Below are 17611 nucleotides of genomic sequence, written 5' to 3' on the forward strand. Positions count from 1 at the left end.
TATAGATTCTTAGTCTCTTTGGTTTGGTTTATTCCTAGGTATCTTATAGTTTTGGGTGCAATTGTAAATGGGATGGACTCCTTAATTTCTCTTTCTTCTGTCTTGTTGTTGGTGTAGAGAAATGCAACTGATTTCTGGGCACTGATTTTATATCCTGACACTTTACTGAATTCCTGTACAAGTTCTAGCAGTTTTGGAGTGGAGTCTTTTGGGTTTTCCACATATAGTATCATATCATCTGCAAAGAGTGATAGTTTGACTTCTTCTTTGTCGATTTGGATGCCTTTAATTTACTTTTGTTTTCTGATTGCTGAGGCTAGGACTTCTAGTACTATGTTGAATAGCAGTGGTGATAACGGACATCCCTGCCGTGTTCCTGACCTTAGCGGAAAAGCTTTCAGTTTTTCTCCATTGAGAATGATATTTGTGGTTGGTTTGTCATAGATGGCTTTGATAATATTGAGGTATGTGCCCTCTATCCCTACACTTTGAAGAGTTTTGATCAGGAAGGGATGCTGTACTTTGTCAAATGCTTTCTCAGCATCTATTGAGAGTATCATATGGTTCTTGTTCTTTCTTTTATTAATGTGTTGTATCACATTGATTGATTTGCAGATGTTGAACCAACCTTGCAGCCCTGGAATAAATCCCACTTGGTCGTGGTGAATAATCCTTTTAATGTACTGTTGAGTCCTATTGGCTAGTATTTTGGCGAGAATTTTTGCATCTGTGTTCATCAAGGATATTGGTCTGTAGTTCTCTTTTTTGATGGGATCCTTGTCTGGTTTGGGGATCAAGGTGATGCTGGCCTCATAAAATGAGTTTGGAAGTTTTCCTTCCATTTCTATTTTTTGGAACAGTTTCCGGAGAATAGGAATTAGTTCTTCTTTAAATGTTTGGTAGAATTCCCCCGGGAAGCCATCTGGCCCTGGGCTTTTGTTTGTTTGGAGATTTTTGATGACTGTTTCAATCTCCTTACTGGTTATGGGTCTGTACAGGCTTTCTATTTCTTCCTGGTTCAGTTGTGGTAGTTTATATGTCTCTAGGAATGCATCCATTTCTTCCAGATTGTCAAATTTGTTGGCGTAGAGTTGCTCATAGTATGTTCTTATAATTTTCTGTATTTCTTTGGTGTTCGTTGTGATCTCTCCTCTTTCACTCATGATTTTATTTATTTGGGTCCTTTCTCTTTCTTTTTGATAAGTCTGGCCAGGGGTTTATCAATCTTATTCTTTCAAAGAACCAGCTCCTAGTTTTGTTGATTTGTTCTATTGTTTTTTTGGTTTCTAGTTCATTGATTTCTGCTCTGATCTTTATGATTTCTCTTCTCCTGCTGGGTTTAGGGTTTCTTTCTTGTTCTTTCTCCAGCTCCTTTAGGTGTAGGGTTAGGTTGTGTACCTGAGACCTTTCTTGTTTCCTGAGAAAGGCTTGTACTGCTATATATTTTCCTCTCAGGACTGCCTTTGTTGTGTCCCACAGATTCTGAACCGTTGTGTTTTCATTATCATTTGTTTCCATGAATTTTTTCAATTCTTCTTTAATTTCCTGGTTGACCCATTCATTCTTTAGAAGGATGCTGTTTAGTCTCCATGTATTTGGGTTCTTTCCAAATTTCCTCTTGTGATTGAGTTCTAGCTTCAGAGCATTGTGGTCTGAAAATATGCAGGGAATGATCCCAATCTTTGATACCGGTTGAGACCTGATTTAGGACTGAGAATATGATCTATTCTGGAGAATGTTCCATGTGCACTAGAGAAGAATGTGTATTCTGTTGCTTTGGGATGAAATGTTCTGAATATATCTGTGATGTCCATCTGGTCCAGTGTGTCATTTAAGGCCTTGATTTCCTTGTTGATCTTTTGCTTGGATGATCTGTCCATTTCAGTGAGGGGAGTGTTAAAGTCCCCTACTATTACTGTATTATTGTCGATGTGTTTCTTTGATTTTGTTATTAATTGGTTTATATAGTTGGCTGCTCCCACGTTAGGGGCATAGATATTTAAAATTGTTAGATCTTCTTGTTGGACAGATCCTTTGAGTATGATATAGTGTCCTTCCTCATCTCTTATTATAGTCTTTGGCTTAAAATCTAATTGATCTAATATAAGGATTGCCACTCCTGCTTTCTTCTGATGTCCACTAGCATGGTAAATTCTTTTCCACCCCCTCACTTTAAATCTGGAGGTGTCTTCGGGTCTAAAATGAGTTTCTTGTAGGCAACATATAGATGGGTTTTGTTTTTTTATCCATTCTGATACCCTGTGTCTTTTGTTTGGGGCATTTAGCCCATTAACATTCAGGGTAACTATTGAGTGATATGAATTTAGTGCCATTGTATTGCCTGTAAGGTGACTGTTATTGTATATTGTTTCTGTTCCTTTCTGATCTACTACTTTTAGGGTCTCTCTTTGCTTAGAGGACCCCTTTCAATATTTCCTATAGAGCTGGTTGGTGTTTGCAAATTCTTTCAGTTTTTGTTTGTCCCGGACGCTTTTAATCTCTCCTTCTATTTTCAGTGATAGCCTAGCTGGATATAGTATTCTTGGCTGCATGTTTTTCTCGTTTAGTGCTCTGAATATATCATGCCAGATCTTTCTGGCCTGCCAGGTCTCTGTGGATAAGTCTGCTGCCAATCTAATATTTTTACCATTGTATGTTACAGACTTCTTTTCCCGGGCTGCTTTCAGGATTTTCTCTTTGTCACTAAGACTTGTAAATTTTACTATTCGGTGACAGGATGTGGACTTATTCTTATTGATTTTGAGGGGGGTTCTCTGAACCTCCTGGATTTTGATGCTTGTTCCCTTTGCCATATTGGGGAAATTCTTTCCAATAATTCTCTCCAATATACCTTCTGCTCCCCTCTCTCTTTCTTCTTCTTCTGGAATCCCAATTATTCTAATGTTGTTTCGTCTTATGGTGTCACTTATCTCTCAAATTCTCCCCTTGTGGTCCAGTAGCTGTTTGTCTCTCTTTTGCTCAGCTTCTTTATTCTCTGTCATTTGGTCTTCTATATCACTTTCTTCTGCCTCATTTATCCTAGCAGTGAGAGCCTCCATTTTTGATTGCACCTCATTAATAGCTTTTTTGATTTCAACTTGGTTAGATTTTAGTTCTTTTATTTCTCCAGAAAGGGCTTTTATCTCTCCGGAGAGGGTTTCTCTAATATCTTCCATGCCTTTTTCAAGCACAGCTAGAACCTTGAGAATCGTCATTCTGAACTCTAGATCTGACATATTACCAATGTCTGTATTGATTAGGTCCCTAGCCTTTGGTACTGCCTCTTGTTCTTTTTTTTGTGGTGAATTTTTCTGCCTTGTCATTTTGTCCAGATAAGAGTATATGAAGGAGCAAGTAAAATACTAAAAGGGTGGCAACAACCCCAGGAAAATATGCTTTAGCCAAATCAGAAGAGATCCCAAATCATGAGGGGGGAGAAAGGTTCAGAAAGAGGTTCAGAAAGATAAAAGAAAAAACAAAAACAATTGAAAAAAAGAAAACGAATAAAGAAAAAATATAAAAAAGAAAAAATATATATATATTAGATAAACTAGTTAAAAAACGTTAAAAAAGGAGGGTAAAAGTTAAAAAAATTTGGCAGAAGAAGAGAAAAAAAATTGAAAAAGAAAAAAAAATTAAATTAACTGCAAGGCTAAAGAATCATGGGGAGAAAGCTATGAATTCCGTGCTTTGCTTTCTCCTCCTCTGGAATTCCGCTGCTCTCCTTGGTATTGAAACTGCACTCCTTGGTAGGTGAACTTGGTCCTGGCTGGATTTCTTGTTGCTCTTCTCAGGGAGGGGCCTGTTGTAGTGATTCTCAAGTGCCTTTGCCCCAGGCGGAATTGCACAGCCCTTACCAGGGGCTGGGCTGAGTAATCCGCTCAGGTTTGCTTTCAGGAGCTTTTGTTCCCTGAGCACTTTCCTTAGAGTTCCTGAGGACAGGAAGGAAGATGGCGGCCTCCTGGTCTCCGGCCCGGAGGAGCCGAGAGCCCGGGACCCCACTCCTCAGTGCGCCCTCAGAGAACAGCGCCCAATTACTCCTGTCACCCTGGCCTCCGGCCGCGCTCCGAGCTGACCGAGCCTGTGACCAGTTCAAGGTAACCCCGAGTTTAGAGCTCACTCCTCGGCTCTGTCTCTGTAGCCGGCTTCCCTGTTCTAATACCTATAAGCTCTGCGACACTCAGACACCCCCGATCCTTCTGTGACCCTGCGGGACCTGAGGCCACGCTGACCCCGCCTGGGCTTCACCCCGGTTAAGCCTCTGGAGGGATGTCCCTCAGCGGAACAGACTTTTAAAAGTCCTGATTTTTTGCTCCTTTGCTCCGCCGCTTGTCGGGACCCGGCCCTTCCCCCCGCGGTCTATCTTCCCGTCGCTTTGGATTCACTTCTCCGCCAGTCCTACCTTTCAGAAAGTGGTTGATTTTCTGTTTCTAGAATTGCTGTTCTTCTCTTCGATCTCCCGTTGGATTTGTAGGTGTTTGCAATCTTTAGATAAGCTATCTAGCTGATCTCCGCTACCTGAAGTAGTCTCAGCCTGCTACTTCTCTGCCATCTTGACTCCTCCCCTCAGCACATTTTCATTTTAAATCTATAAGCACTCTGAACTTTGAAGTGTTAACCACTATGTAAACAATGGAGAAATAATTTCCTGACTTTCAGAGGATTCATAATCTGACAGGAAATGGATACAACTACAACACATGTTGAATATGACAAAGTGACATTAAAAAAAGGTTATTATTTAGGAAGCATCTACTGGCACTGATTTAAATATTCCACATATATGAATTCATTTAATCGTCATAATTACCAATGAGGTAATTATTGTTATGGCCATTTTATAGATGGAAAAATTAAAGTGCATGGAGAAGTAGCTGATTGTAGATGATACAATTAGTAACTGCAATTGTAGTTGTAGTTTTCTTGGGCTTGAGTGATAAATAATTGCCATTAAAGTTAAATAGATTATTTATTTATTTATCAAATAATTTATTATTTAGGGGGGCACCTGGGTGGCTCAGTGGGTTAAGCCTCTGCCTTCAGCTCAGGTCATGATTTCAGAGTCCTGGGATCGAGTCCCACATCGGGCTCTCTGCTCGGCAGGGAGCCTGCTTCCTCCTCTCTGCTTGCCTCTCTGCCTACTTGTGATCTCTGTCAAATAAATAAAATCTTTAATAAATAAATAATTTATTTTAATAAATTTATTAAATTTATTTATTAAAGATTTTATTTATTTGACAGAGAACACAAGTAGGCAGAGAGGCAGGCAGAGAGAGAGGGGGAAGCAGCTGCCCGCTTAGCAGAGAGACTGATGTGAGGCTCAATCCCTGGACCCTGAGATCATGACAGAGCCAAAAGCAAAGGCTTAACACACTGAGCCACCCAGGCGCCCAAGTAAATAGATTATTGAAAATGAATGTCCCAACCATTAACCACCAGAAAGCCATTGTTTTTCATTAATGACAAGCCTACCAGAGCAAAACACTCTCAAAAGAGCAGCTATACGAAACTGATGAACCACCTCCTTATAGAAAAATAGCCATTTCTTTAATTTTTCCTCTCCCCTCCTCATTTCTCTTTTTTAGCAGAATACAGAAGGAAAATCTCCTCCTTGTAGAAGTGTGACAGGTTTGAATGATAAAATACTATTGTATATGTTAATACCTAAAGCATATTTTGATTATATGTTTAATTTTTTACTGGGTTACTCTTCTAAAAAAAAATCATAAAGGACTTTCCTACCATAATGTACTTTTGAGACATATGCTGGTTCGGGTGAAACAACAGGTTCTGCAGGGATAGGAGGAGGACCTGTAAATGAAAAAAAAAAGAAAAGAAAAAAATATGAAACTTCAATATTCCAAAGAGCAGTTACCCTACTATTCTATAATAAACAGCAATTTTAAAATGATTATTTTTTCTTTATAGTTCTGCCAACTCTAGGCCACCAAATATTAGCTCAGTCTTGATAAATGTCTTACCTATAATGAAATTATACACACACAGCTCTGGATTTCCTTATCTTATGCTGCTATACAGTTTGCATTGTCACAGATGCCATATTTCAAAGAGTTAAGAACGAAACCTTGTTTCAGATGCTCATGAACAATTTTCTATTTACACTACTATGTAAAATATTTAAAATTAATATCCCATCACAACTTAGTAAGTAAAAGTTAGCGTTTTTCCTAGGGAGATACTACATTCAAAATTTTCAAAGCTTTGTCTCATTCTTTGCAATGGCTTTCCAATTTGGATCATGACATGGGGAATCCAGGAAAAACAAACAAAAAAGAACATGACATTAAACCAAAGAAACAACAACAAAAAAGATCAGAAAAGATTAAAAGAAGAGTTTCCAGGAGCAAAGTTTCACCTAAATTAATTAGTATCTCTCAAGAATCATTCATAAGAACAAATGAAGCAAACAATACTGCTACTCGGGTCTTAATTTTGAGTACGACAAAATACTGACTGAACATATCAAAATTAGCAAGGAAAGACTGGCAATGTCATCTTGCAGTTTACATTAGTTAAGCAAAGGCTAATAACTAGAGTTAGATATATACACTCTGGACTTTAAGCAGAGTTTTAAAAACTCAGAGAAAGACGGATTTTTTCCATTTACTCAGGAGAGTTGGGCTCAGGTAAAATGAAAACCAAATATATTAAATCCTGTTCTTCAAGAACAAATAATTTCAATAAAAAATGGGACTGCACAAGTTGGCCTGCATTTTAAAGCACCATGTTCAAATAGGCAAAATAATCTTGAAAAAGAACAATATTGGAGGACTCACACTTCCTATTTCAAAACTTAAAACTAAGTGATAATAAATCAAAACAGTATGGTAATGGCATAAAGACAGACACATAGATTGATGGGATAGAGAACCCAGAAATAAATTCTCACATATTTTCTCAAATGATTCTTGACAAGGGGGCCAGTATCAAAAGGGGAAAGGGCAGGCTTTTCAATAAATGATGCTGCAAAAACTGGATAGCCACATGCAAAAGACTGAAGATGGACTACCAGCTAACCCCATATACAAAAATTAAATCAACATGCATCAAAGACGCAAACATAAGGGTGAAAACCATAAAACTCTTAGAAGAAAATCTAAGAGAAAAGTTTAAGGATGACACTGAATTTGGCAATAACTATCTGGATAGGACACTGAAAGTATAGGTAACAAAAGAAAAAGTTGGGACGTCATCAAAATTAAATACTTTTATGAATCAAAAGCCACTAATAACAGAGTAAAACTGCAAATCACAAAAAGAGAGAAAATACTTGCACATCACGTACCTGATAAGGGATTGATATCCAGAATATATAGCAGTCTTTCCCTATCGGGGGATTGGTTCCACTACAGATAATACAAAACCCTAGATATGCTATGTTTCCAATACATATCTTTATGATAGTTTAGTGTTTAAGTTGGGCACAATAAGAGATGAACAATAGAACATATATACTGTAATAAAAACATGAACATAGTCTCTCTCTCTCTCTCTCTCTCTCAAAATATCTTATATTGTACTCACCCATCTTGTAATGATGGGAGATTTTAAAATGTAATGAGAACAAGTGAGGTGAATGGCGTAGGCATTGTGACATAGCATTAGGCTACTACTGACTTTCTGATATGTCAGAAGGAGGATCATCTGCTTCCAGACCATAGCTGACCACAGGTAACTGAAGCCGTGGAAAGTGAAACCATGAATAAGGAAGGAACTACTGTATAGAGAACTCAATGACAACAAAAAAACAATAAGCCCTTTCAAAAATGGGCAAAGGTATTATTACCTTTCTCTGAAGAAGATATAAAATGGCACATGAGAAAATGCTCACCATCATTAATCATTAGGAAAATGCAAGTCAAAGCGACAATGAGATGCCACATCATACCTAGTAGAAGGGCTAATATCAAAAACAAAACAAAACAAAAAACCCATAAATAACAACTGTTGGTGAGGATGTAGAAAAACTGGAACCTTTGTGCACTACAGGTAGGAATGTAAAACAGTGTAGCCATTATGGAAAACAATATGGCAGTTCTTTAAAAAAATTAAATATAAAATTGCCATATGATCCAGCAATTCCACTTCTGGGTATGAAACCCAAAGAACTGAGACCAGAATGTCATAGCTATTTGCACATCCACATTCATAGCAGCATTATTCACAACAGCCAAAAGTTGAAGCAACCCAAGTATCTATCGACAGGTGAATGGATAAACAAAATGTGGTATATACATACAAGAGAATATTATTCAGTCTTAGAAAGGAAGGAAATTCTCACACATGCTACAATGGAGATAAACCTTAAGGACATTATAAGTGAAAAAAGCCAGCCATGAAAAGACAAATACTGTATGATTCCACTTTGCAATACCTTAAGTAGTCAAATTCATACAGACAGAAAGCAGAATGGTAATTGCCATGAACTTGGTGTCAAAGGGGTAAGGGGCGGGGGGGGGGGCGCAGAGATGAGGAATAATTGTTTAATGGGTATAGAATTTCAGTTTTGCAAGATGCAAAGGGTTCTGGATATTGGATACACAACAAAGTGAACGTACTTCACACTAAATTGTACACTTAAAATCATTAAGATACTAAAATTTGTTTTATATATATGCATTGTAAAATTCTGTTTGACTACACTAAAAGCCTTTTAAATGATTTTTTAATAAGGAGTATTGAAATAAACTTAGAACCAGGTTCTTAACTCATTGTGTCAAAAGTGTTAGATTTTCAGGGTGCCTGGCCGGCTTAGTTGGTAGAGCATGCAACTCAGTCTCAGGGTCATTGAGTTCATGCCCCACGTTGGGCATGGAGCTTACTTCAAATAAAAATGAAAAAAAAATTTTTTTAAGAAGTGTTAAGATTAAAAAAAAAAAAAAAAGAAGTGTTAAGATTTTCAAAACTTAAAAAATTAAAGAAGTTCTGTACAACTAAAAAAAATAAGATTATACTTTAAAAACACCACATATAAAATATGAAAAGATACAGATGGAAAATAATTTTGATGAGTTCAAAATTTTAAAAAAGATTAAGCTTTTAAGTTTTATGTTATAAATGAATAGATCAGAAAAACTGATATAAAGCTCACAGCAAAGAAATACTCACCTCTTATCTTCCATATCCCTTTCACAAGTAAAATAAATCTTTAAACTCAGCTGTTTAGGACATTTTAAAGAATATAAGGGAAAAGGTGACCTAATTAAATTATTAAATTAAATTATTACTAGGCTCTGTGACAAGAGAAAATACATTATTAAAAAACCTTTAGTCTTAATTAAGGTACTATTGGTACTCTTTGAGAAAACAAGGGTGAATATAAATGGGGCATCAGTGGATATGGAAAAATGCTACCTTAATTTTCAGAAAAGGCAAAAGATAAATACTTAGAAACTAAAAACTATAGCCTACCAGGCAAAATATTTGCTAGCCCCAGATAAGCATTTTAAAGACCCTTAGGGAAAAAAGTATTCATCTTTAGAAACCAATCATAAACACCCATTTCTGACAAATTAGTTGCTTGGGAAATTCTGTAGACTTGTTTTAATGTAATTTCAACAAAGCATTTTAGTTTCTTGAGGGCAGAGGATAGATCTTACTTGACTCTAAATTCCCAATACCTACCACAGTCCTTGGAACACAGCATATCCTTAAAGTATAGATTTACTGATTCTACTGCATGCTATAGTTGGAAGGAAACTGGGAAAATATTGCTAAGGATATACCTAGGTGGGTTAATAGCTGATACAATAATCACATATAAAGAATTTCCATTAATAAACTGAAGAAGTGTCTTAAGAATATTTCTTGCCACCAGTTCTGCATTTCACATTAATTTGTTGAAGACTCTGGAAAGGCAAAGGCATATCTATAAAAGAAATAAATCGCTTATCACATTAAGCAGCAGGCGAGTAAGATTTGTTCACCCAGAGGACAAATCAGTGAGACTGAATAAATGAATGATGGACAAATATGAATATTGGTAAAGACAGCAAAATTATCAAAAGATAAAATCAAAACTCAAAATTATCAAAATTGAATTCACATCAGAAAGAGGAATTTCTAGGTTAAAATCAGTACATACCCTCCAAATATTAAAAGGAAAAAAAAGTCAAAGAAAACAATATCTATAGGACAAAAGGAAAAAAAAATATGACACTTACCATTCATAATAAATGCAAATGTTAAAGTTTTTTTTTTTTTAAAGATTTTATTTATTTATTTGACAGAGCGATCACAAGTAGGCAGAGCAGCAGGCAGAGAGAAGGGGAAGCAGGCTCCCTTCTGAGCAGACAGCCCGGTATGGGGCTTGATCCCAGGACCCTGGGATCATGACCTGAGCCAAAGGCAGAGGCTTTAACCCACTGAGCCACCCAGTCACCCAAATGTTGAAGTTTTTTAATTGAAATATTCTTTATGTCAAAAAAATTTAATTTTATGTACAATAGAAAATCATTAAAAGTAAAACAGGATAAAGATAATAAACAAACACAAAAGGTAACTAAGAGTAGCACTGTAAGAATTAAAAGAATTTTAAGACCAAAAACACATAACATATATAAAATATGCAAGATAAAAAAGAAATTTTATATTGAATTTTAAAAATTATACTCTCTAACAAAATTAAATTACTGCATCATTGCTTTTTACAAGTCAAATAACATGTAAGAATTTAAGTATTTCAATAAAATAAGGATAATATGACATTTATAGTGCCAGCATGTATAAGACAAAAATCATACCTAGCCCTGAAAATTAACCTGAAAAACAGTAAACAGAAAATAATATGAAAATTAACACAATACACTCCTAAGTACTTAATAAATCCAAAGTATGACAAACTATTTGAAAACAATGAAAAAAAAAAACTCCACATCAAAACTTACATGTAGCAAAATAAATCATTTTTAATTACTAAATAATGGTTTTAATTGAACAAAAATAAAATATGTGAAATAAGAGTTAAACTTAGAGAAAGAACAAAAAGATATTAAGTATTAGAAAAGTGAATAGACTAAAAGCCAAAAAAGCCCAGTAGTACAATAAGTGATAATTTGAATTTAAAAAGAATGAATTTATAATCACTGCTTAAATAAAATGTTTTTCTTTTTTAACGTTAACTTATTTACAGATAATATAATCTACCATTAAGGGACCACTGACAAAAACTGCTTATTATGCTAACACATACATAAAATGGCAACATATTGAGGAATATGTTCTTCAATATGTTGCCATTTTATATATGATTAATATTTAATAAGAGCTACTATCATTTACATTACAAGTTATTCACCAAGCACTGGTTGAGAGCTTTGCATGCATATTTAATCCTAAGAACAGCCATAGGAGGTAGTCACTATCAGAGTCACCATTTTTTATTACTTATTTTTTTAATGTCCCCATGTTTTAAATGATGAAACAGGTTTAGAAGGCAAATAATATGCCTATCCAAGATCAATATTTCAACCTGCATAATCTATTTCTGGAGTTTGCTTTAGGCCATTATTTTCTTTTTTTTTTTCTTTCTTTTTTTTTTTTAAGATTTTATTTATTTATTTGACAGAGAGAGAGAGATCACAAGTAGGCAGAGAGGCAGGCAGAGAGAGAGAGGGAGTAGCTGGCTCCCCGCGGAGCAGAGAGGCCGATGTGGGGCTCAATCCCAGGATGCTGGGATCATGACCTGAGCCGAAGGCAGAGGCTTTAACCCACTGAGCCACCGAGGCACCCTAAGGCCATTATTTTCTCAAGTAGCTTTACCATTCCTGAATTTAATATAGATAGGCAAACTTCACGAAAATTGCATTTAAAACCTCTATTAAATGTACTGTTTTAAGAGCATAATAAGAATCCAATAAATTATAGAGAAAATCAAGTTTCTGGATGTGAAGCTACTGGGAATCTGACAAATTATGAGACAATTCACTCAACATGTTTATAGCTTATGGTGCTGAAATATACAAGAGTATTTTTTTCTTTTATATAAAAACTTTATTTTTTTTATTCTTTTCTTTGCTATTTTTATTTTTAATTCCAGTACAATTAACATACAGTGTTATATTAACTTCAGGTGTACAATATAATGTTCAACAGTTCCATACATTTCTCAGTACTCATCACCAGAAGTGTACTTTTAATCCCCTATATGAGAACATTTTAACTAATATTAAACATGTCAGCAATCAGCAATGGAAGGAAATAAATTCTGCAACTTCTATCTTGCAGTTGCCATGAAACTCTTCAAAAACAAATCCTTCAGGTGATTTCTTCTGGAAAAAGATACATTTTACAAATAATAATCAAGAGCATTTACCTGCTGTTTCTAAAACTCTTGGTTCAGGTTCATCCAATTGTAGAAGCTCATCAAGAGCTAATTTCGCTGCATTGGATCTAGACTCCTTTTTATTTTGTCCCAGTCCAGTCTTATATTGAACACCATCCACCACAGCACAAAAAGCAAAATATGGTCCCATAACGTTACCTTGAAAAAGAAGTCAGAATGAATGCTGCAATAATTCACAGTATGATCTTGCAAATGACATTTGATATGAAAAATATCCCAGTACAAATGTTGTGGAAAACGATCTTGGCCTATCAGTTTTGTGTTTTATTTTTTACATTGCAGGTTAAAAGTAAAGCTGGGTGAGCCCCTGAACTAGTTCTGAGGAACCTATCCAGCAGCCAATTTGGCTCCAGATTCAACATGAACAGTAGAGACAGCTTTAGAGTACAGATCATGCATGGAGCAACAGTGTCTTGTACAATGAAGCCTGGCAATAGTAAGCATCCAAATATCTAATGAATGACCAATGAGAGGTAAAATGTGGAGCCTCTGGCAACATCTCTCTTCTTTTGAAATTCAATAATAATAAAGCTCAATTTCTCCCACCTTCTGAGTGCTCTGACACTCTTATATAAGTTCCAGAAAAAAAGGGATCCTTTTGCAGAAATCTTGTGAGTCTATTAGGGAGTTATGATAAGCTATTCACACCACCATAGCCTTGAGGGCAAGTGGAGGGGAGAGAATCCACAAGGAAAACCAAAACAAACAATAGAGAAGACATGCTAAAGAATTAAACTCAATGTCCAGCCATCCAAAATCCCTAGAAGGATTACCTTTACACAATTATTTTTACCTAGTTTTCATTTTTGCCTAATGAAAAATGAAATGGAATCATCTAAATTTACAGGGCAAAGGTTTTTCCAGTTCGTTTTACTTGTTCGTAATTCAGACTTTAGAAGACCTTTAGTCAACTTAAGGTTCTACCCTGTTTATGGATGGCTAGGTACGATGTCACTCCACATAAGCCTCGTCATCATCACCATCATTATTTTCTCACATATTACACTAACTTGTTTTTTTTTTTTTTTAAGATTTAATTTATTTATATGTCAGAGAGAGGAGTGAGAGTGAGCACAGGCAGAGAGTGGCAGGCAGAGGCAGAGGGAGAAGCAAGCTCCGAGCAAGGAGCCCAACGTGGGACTCGATCCCAGGACACTGGGATCATGACCTGAGCCGAAGGCAGCTGCTTAACCAACTGAGCCACCCAGGCGTCCCTGGGTTTTTTTAAGATGTACATCAAGGTTTTACAAGAAACTCCTCACCGCATCTGAGTAAACTGATTTTCTCTATGACTTCAGTTTCCCAAGTTCCTTCCTTATGATCACCTAGGTTCCAATCCAAATTTACAAAACCTGAGAGTATTTTGTATATTTAACTAGTGGCCCTGATGATTTTTATGTGTGAGATAGCATCCATCAAATTTGTTAATTAAGTACTCGGTGTCAGAGTGCTGAGCCTTTAAGCTTCATCCTATCATACTTCAGATTCTCAAACTTTAGTATGTATTTAAATCACCTATAGAATTGTGAAAATATGGATAATCTGGTCTCATCATTAAACCTACTGATTCAGATTATTCAGCTAGTACTATGAACACAAAATGAATACCATTACTAATCAGTGGACTGTGTTTTTGAGTAGCTTTTACTCAGGTCAATAAAGATTTGCCCTTACATACTTCTTTTTCTTATTATGATCATGAGTTTACATTTTCCAAGAACAGTCTGAGAAGAATGGAGGGAAAACTAGTGACACAAAAATTTAAGTTCACAGTATTGATCATGAAGTAATCCAACCTACAGTAAGTGTACCTAGGAAAATTCTACCTTCTATATTAAGACTCTAATTTTGTCACCTGTTTACTGTTTTTTCTTCCAAAACAACAGATTGGAGATGTGACTTTACTATGACAATCTTAGCTAAAATCTCAAAAGCTTCAAATTCTTTTACAAGGATGTCTTGAGACCCGTATTGGTGAAAGTTAGCAACAGTAAGAAAAAACTTAAAAAACCAAGCTACTTGATAATGTCTTTGTATATATAAACACACACACACACATACAAACAAGTATTTGTACACACATATATGTATTTTTAAGGACTGTATTTCTTTGACTCTCATACTTTCAGCTTGTCCATGTCTATTAAGAGCACTTATTCTCTTATCCCTCCACTTTTCTAAAGTTCTTTCTAACCACTGTTCATGACGTTAAGAGATTAGAGGATGCTTTTTGCTTTTATTTGATCTGTACTACCGTAGCCTTCCACAGGTTGGGAGGGAAGAGAGAATGGAGAAAATAGTCACCGACAAGTCTGCAGATAGAGTATCAATCATGGAAGTGCTATTCTCACCTCTATACCTTGAATTTCAGAAGCTAAATTAGACCATAATTTTGTCTGGTATAATCATCACAGAATCTTTCTCATTAGAGAATCCAAATATTTAACAACTCTTCAAAAGCATGTTTAATCTACAAGTACTTAGACCTGAAAATAATCCACAAGGCTGATGGGATTTCAGTTCAACTAGCCATAAACAAAAAAATTAAAATTCGATGATAAAAACTTTGTACATGTAAGTTATTTGCAGAAAAATATGAATATAAAAATTTCTGAGGTATACTTGTTAAAACATACCAGTAGTTACCTAATCCCAAGATTATGCGAATGTAGAAAATAATCAAATTTAGTAGTACTTTTATGTTCTGTTTTTAACAGGAAAATATCTTAACAGTATTGTAATAACCAGATACAACTTGGCACTTGCCTGTTGTTACAGTTTCCTTAAGATCAAGGTGAACCCGCTGCATTTGTGCAAACTGGTGCAAAGCTGAGACAGGATTTATCTCTCCACGTTTGTATTTCATTACGAATTCTTTAGGTATTTTTTTTGGAGGAAGGACAGGATTTGAAATAGATGAAAGGCCTTTGGAAAGCAATGGTTCTGGAAAATTACCTAAAAATGTATGGTTAGAGTTGTCAGTTCAGTAAAATTAAAAAAAAAAAAAAGTAAAAACACTAAACCCTCCCATAAAATGGAAGATTGTCCCTGATACATCTATTATATGTATTCTTCATTACAAGTAAGTTTCTACTGAAAAAATTTTTGCACACATGACAAGTGTAACCTGTTGATGCATATACGTTTTGGAGCACCAAAACCATTTTTGCAAAGAAGTGCTATCATTGTCATAACGTGAAGTGATATCAAAGAATCACAGAATTTTAATGATGTCAAGGTCTTCAGAGGCTCTCAAATCCTTTTTTTTTTTTTTTTTTTTCCAACATATGGTTTCACTAAGGCCTGGACTAAAGACACAGACCTGGGACTAAGGTCCGTTTCTATTTCCTACTCACTATTTTATATTACTTTTAATATTTATTTCAATTGAATTTAAGTGTTTGTCCCTGCTTTACACTTATGCTAAGCGATATGTTGACTAAAAACCAGTATAAGTCCAGTCCCTTCCCTGAAGGGACCAACACAACCTTACCTTAAAAAGGCAAGACAGGAGGCACCTGGGTGGCTCAGTGGGTTAAGCCTCTGAAAAGAAGGCAGGACATGCTTGAAGCTGTTAGAATAACTGAGCAGCAAGGAGGAGGATTTCCACATGCCTCTTACAGTGTTCAGAGTCAAAATGGAGCTCCAGGAGGGACATAGCCCCTGGTAAATGGATATGTATCCAGGCAACATTTAAACTGGAGGCTCAACAGTATTTATTGGCCATCCTAGACTCTCAAAGAACCAAGGCATTATTGCAAATGAAAAAGTCATACCCGTCACTTGCGTAACCTTGGAAGCCATACTCGACAGGCTGTATCTTTCTGAAGAATATCCTGTGGGTGTAGTTACCGTCTGGGTTGATGGCTGAGCTGGCAAGTTCTTTTTCAGCATTTGAGCAAAGCTAGGGACCCGGGAACTCTGAAACCACTCATTGTTGCCAGACATTTTCTCACCTGCAAATCGGTAAGAAAATTGGCAGAAAACAAAAGTACTAGATAAAAATACTCTGAAATTAAAAATATACCTACATGGCTTAAAGTCACTCACACAACACAGAACTAAATCTCTTAACTCATGTCGTGACTGCTTTGTGACTAGAGTTTTAACAGGTACGGGGCTCATCCGTCCTACATCCCTTCCAAAGCACTGCTACAAAAGGGCAAAGAAGGGTCAAAGCAGTCCGCAGGGACGGTCCTTACAACTACTCGGGGCTCAGGGAGAAAGAGAGAAAGAAAAAAATAAATAAATAAAAACAGGAGACCCTCAACGGCCCGATTCCCAGCCCAACCCCCACCCACCAAAGCTGTCCTTCCTGCCCCGTAGGCCGGAGACCGAGCCACAGGCCCGGGACTCGCCGGCCCCAGCCGCCGACGCCGTTGCTTCCTCCTCCCCGCCTCAATCTCTGGTTTTGAGACGCTCTGCGTGAGAGCCACGCGCCCCAAGGTTGCGTCTTTCAAAAGCGGCCTCGTGGCGTCCCCGCAGTACCCCGACTAACACCCCCACACCAAACCTCATCCAATCACCAACCGTTTACGCGCCCGGCTTCTGGCCCTGTGCTCGCGCCAACGCAGTTCCCCTCGGGCTACGCCGGCATGGCCGGCTCCGCGCGCTCTACGCGCTCTACGGCCTGCGTCAACAAGCGGAGAGACGTCAGACGTCATGCGCGCGCATTCGAGGCCCTGTGAGGTCGGCCTTGTTTTGTGAGCCATAGCACTCAAGCTTACTGCGGTGGTCACTGCCGCAGAATTCAGATGAGAGTTAGTCAGTGCGGCCCGTTCACCGTCCTGCCAAATACCCTCCACACCCCGCTCACCACTGTACTCACAAAGCACTGTGTTGGGGCGTCCTTCTCCAGGATGATTACAGGCTGTCCTTGGGGTGCCAGTGTGTGGGTGGTTTCAAGGAAACCTTGGGCTCTAACCCTGGTTATACTCTGAGGAGGCCTCTGTGGACAAGGTTTGGCCTCAACCGTGTCTTTAATGTTTACAGAAAAAAACCGCTTTGGACTCCTGCCTGAATTTCACTGGAGGAGCCAAACAACGAACACTCATGAAAACAGGCGGGGAGATTGAAACCTAATGACAAACCCATCATGGGTGTTTTCAGTTCTTTGCACTCATGAAAGATGTAGGAGACCCTAATGGAGATATTGGCTGACAGATGGTTAAATGTGTATATATATTTCCCTATGAAGGCAATTGGTTTTCTTATTTATACACATTATGTTATAGATAAGATTTTGAT

At 37.1% G+C, this 17611-nt stretch overlaps 1 protein-coding gene across 1 annotated transcript in view; it reads right to left on the reverse strand.

Moving 5' to 3' along the window:
* Positions 1–16848, reverse strand: part of LOC111154858 (adenosine deaminase domain containing 1) — a 63753-nt gene extending 46905 nt beyond the window's left edge. Inside the window, exons 1-5 of the mRNA XM_022514796.1 lie at positions 16666–16848; positions 16141–16320; positions 15131–15319; positions 12335–12502; positions 5743–5811 (exon numbers count right to left, since the gene is read on the reverse strand). Of these exons, the coding sequence (XP_022370504.1) occupies positions 5743–5811; positions 12335–12502; positions 15131–15319; positions 16141–16312 (598 nt within the window). The 5' untranslated portion in view covers positions 16313–16320; positions 16666–16848. The remainder of the gene's footprint in view (positions 1–5742; positions 5812–12334; positions 12503–15130; positions 15320–16140; positions 16321–16665) is intronic.
* Between the last annotated feature and the right edge of the window lie 763 nt (positions 16849–17611).

The sequence above is a fragment of the Enhydra lutris genome, unplaced genomic scaffold, assembly GCF_002288905.1.
Source record: "Enhydra lutris kenyoni isolate GAN:26980312 unplaced genomic scaffold, ASM228890v2 scaffoldscaffold3, whole genome shotgun sequence".
Classification (NCBI taxonomy): Eukaryota; Metazoa; Chordata; class Mammalia; order Carnivora; family Mustelidae; genus Enhydra; species Enhydra lutris.